The sequence below is a fragment of the Microtus ochrogaster genome, unplaced genomic scaffold, assembly GCF_000317375.1.
Source record: "Microtus ochrogaster isolate Prairie Vole_2 unplaced genomic scaffold, MicOch1.0 UNK92, whole genome shotgun sequence".
NCBI lineage: Eukaryota > Metazoa > Chordata > Mammalia > Rodentia > Cricetidae > Microtus > Microtus ochrogaster.
In genome coordinates, this window is record NW_004949190.1 from 1,184,494 (window position 1) to 1,187,516 (window position 3,023).

Sequence of the window (3,023 nt, forward strand, 5' to 3'; positions counted from 1 at the left end):
AAGAATTTTCTCATAAATATTCATAAAAGATATGGTTCTTCATTTTTCAGGTAGCATTTTAGTCTGATCTTTGTATCAAGATAATACTGGCTTGACAAAATGAGTCTGGAATTTTTGGCACTGTTACAACCAGCATTTTTAATTAAAGAAGAATATTATAAGTTATATAAAAGTACATTTCACACATAACAAATTATTTTGTGAAGCTTTCCTTTCTGTTCTAAAAAATAGATGTATACAGGTTGTGTGTGTGTGTGTGTGTGTTGAATAATAATCTGTAAAGCATTTTCAAACCATAAATTATGGTTTTAAAAGGAGAACTTTGTGCTGGAGATGAAGCTTTGTTGGTGAGTGTCTGCCCAGCATTCATGAAATCCCAAGCTGGATCCCAAGCACTCTGTATAACGAGTATAGAGGTGCACACCATGTAATTCTAGCAATTAGGAGATGGAGACTAGGAGATCAGAAGTTCAAGGTCATCCATGTTTATATAGGAAATTCAAGACCAGCCTGAACTACACCATACTCTGTCTCAATAAATGAACGTGTAAGTTTCACTGGTTTATCATTACCATAACTGAGCCATTTGTATTACCAAACCTTGTTCTAAAAGTAGGTACCTGATGCAATTCTGCAAAATTGCAGCATGAAGAGGTGTCTTATAACTGAATAAATTATCGATTTATGTTTCAAAATATCATAAATTTGGGCTAGAGAGATGACTCGGGAGTCAGGAGTACTTGTTGTTCTTCTAGAAGGCCTGGATTCAGTAGCCAGCCCTACATGGTAGCTCACAACTATCATTTAATCCAGTTCCTGGAGATCCAACGCCCCTTTCTGGTGTCTATGGGCACCGTACGTGCATGTGTTATACAGACAAGCATGCCAGCAAAATACTCATATGCATAAAATAAATACATCTAAAATAAGATTATAAAGTAAATCAACCTGCTTAGAAACCATAGATCTCCTGTATAAAGATTCCATTTTAAACCAAGTCTAAGTCAAAATAATCACCTGAGGACCTGTCATATTCAAGATAACAGAGTGTAATTATAAAGGGCCTAAAGCAGTCCTTCACTTAAAATCTATTTTTAATCTTTTAGGCAATCCAAATCGATTTGATGTTTAAGCACTGTATACGCAGTGTCTACAACAGTTCTTGTGAGTAGTAGATGATGAACAAGTATTTGTTGACTTACTTAAGTGAGTTTAATAGGGTTATTCAATACATAAGCTAAATAACAGCAGAAGTGATGTCAGAAAATAAATCATAATCAAATGCCACGTGAGCAGTATTAATAAAAGTGTAGTTTCCCAGGTCTTCTTCATTTTTATCATCTGTATTTGTACTTTTCTCTACCTTTTTTTCAGCATGTTCAGTAAAGAATGATTGACCTAATAATATGTATGCTTAGCAGATGAATAGAGTTTCTAAGCTGAATGGTACATAAAAGATTAAAATTTTGGTGTTCGCAGCCGTCGCCACGCCGCCGCCGCTCTCTAACGCCAGCGCCGCCCCTCGCTTGCCAAGCTCCAGCAGAAGGAGAAGGGGGGTAAGTAAGGAGGTGCCCATACCATGGCTCGTACAAAGCAGACTGCCCGTAAATCCACCGGTGGTAAAGCACCCAGGAAACAACTGGCTACAAAAGCCGCTCGCAAGAGTGCGCCCTCTACTGGAGGGGTTAAGAAACCTCATCGTTACAGGCCTGGTACTGTGGCACTCCGTGAAATCAGACGCTATCAGAAATCCACTGAACTTCTGATCCTCAAAATGCCCTTCCAGCGTCTGGTGCGAGAAATTGCTCAGGACTTCAAAACAGATCTGCGCTTCCAGAGTGCAGCTATTGGTGCTTTGCAGGAGGCAAGTGAGGCCTATCTGGTTGGCCTTTTTGAAGACACCAACCTGTGTGCTATCCATGCCAAACGTATAACAATTATGCCAAAAGACATCCAGCTAGCACGCCGCATACGCGGAGAACGTGCTTAAGAGTCCACTATGAGGGGGGAAACATTTCATTCTCAAAAAAAAATTTTTTCCTCTTCTTCCTGTTATCAGTAGTTCTGAATGTTAGATATTTTTTCCATGGGGTCAAAAGGTACCTAAGTATATGATTGCGAGTGGAAAAATAGGGGACAGAAATCAGGTATTGGCAGTTTTTCCATTTTCATTTGTGTGTGAATTTTTAATATAAATGCAAGATGTAAAGCATTAATGCAAGCAAAATGTTTCAGTGAACACATTTCAACAGTTCAACTTTATAAAAATTATAAATAAACCTGTTAAAATTTTCTGGACAATGCCAGCATTTGGATTTTTTTAAAATAAGTAAATTTCTTATTGACGGCAACTAAATGGTGTTTGTAGCATTTTTATCATACAGTAGATTCCATCATTCACTATACTTTTCTAACTGAGTTGTCCTACATGCAAGTACATGTTTTTAATGTTGTCTGTCTTCTGTGCTGTTCCTGTAAGTTAAAATACATTAAACTATAAAAAAAGATTAAAATTTTATGATCTTTGATTTTATAAAGAAACTAAGTCCTAGATGGACATGCAACTTTTCATGGCCATATGTAGATTATAGCACCATATAACACAGTCCATTAATGTTCTAAAAGTCATTGAAATGGCACAGGGACTATAAAAGTCATCATCACCTGCAGGCAATATTGTTTAGTGGGTAAAGTCTCTTGCTTCTCATCTGATGACCTGAGTTTGAAGTGATGGAAAAGCTAGCTCAGAACACTAATCATTTATTACACATCATAAATGAATCAAATTATTATTATGGGATACTTTATGAGAATGCACAGGCATGTCTCAATTTTAAACAGGCAAGAAAAAAGGGGCAAGTACTTTAGAAGTTAGCATCTGCTGGCTTCTTTTTGGAGTTTTAGAAAAGCTCCTTAAGAAAATGACAGTCTGCAGAAATGGAAAAGTATATGTGTGTGTGCTAAGAGAATTGCTTCGACCTTTTCCCTGAAATTTAAGTTTACTAAAATTCCTGTAATTTTCA

At 36.9% G+C, this 3,023-nt stretch overlaps 1 protein-coding gene across 1 annotated transcript; it reads left to right on the top strand.

Moving 5' to 3' along the window:
- The first annotated feature begins 1,548 nt into the window (after positions 1–1,548).
- LOC102001619 (histone H3.3-like) lies at positions 1,549–2,298 on the top strand. The gene has a single exon (XM_005371026.2). The coding sequence runs from the start codon at positions 1,580–1,582 to the stop codon at positions 1,988–1,990; it is 411 nt and encodes a 136-aa protein (XP_005371083.1). The 5' UTR covers positions 1,549–1,579; the 3' UTR covers positions 1,991–2,298.
- Positions 2,299–3,023: the final 725 nt, after the last annotated feature.

What these genes read in the sequence shown, in the direction of transcription:
- LOC102001619 (XM_005371026.2), top strand. Translation starts at nt 1,580, where the DNA reads ATGGCTCGTACAAAGCAGACTGCCCGTAAATCCACCGGTGGTAAAGCA.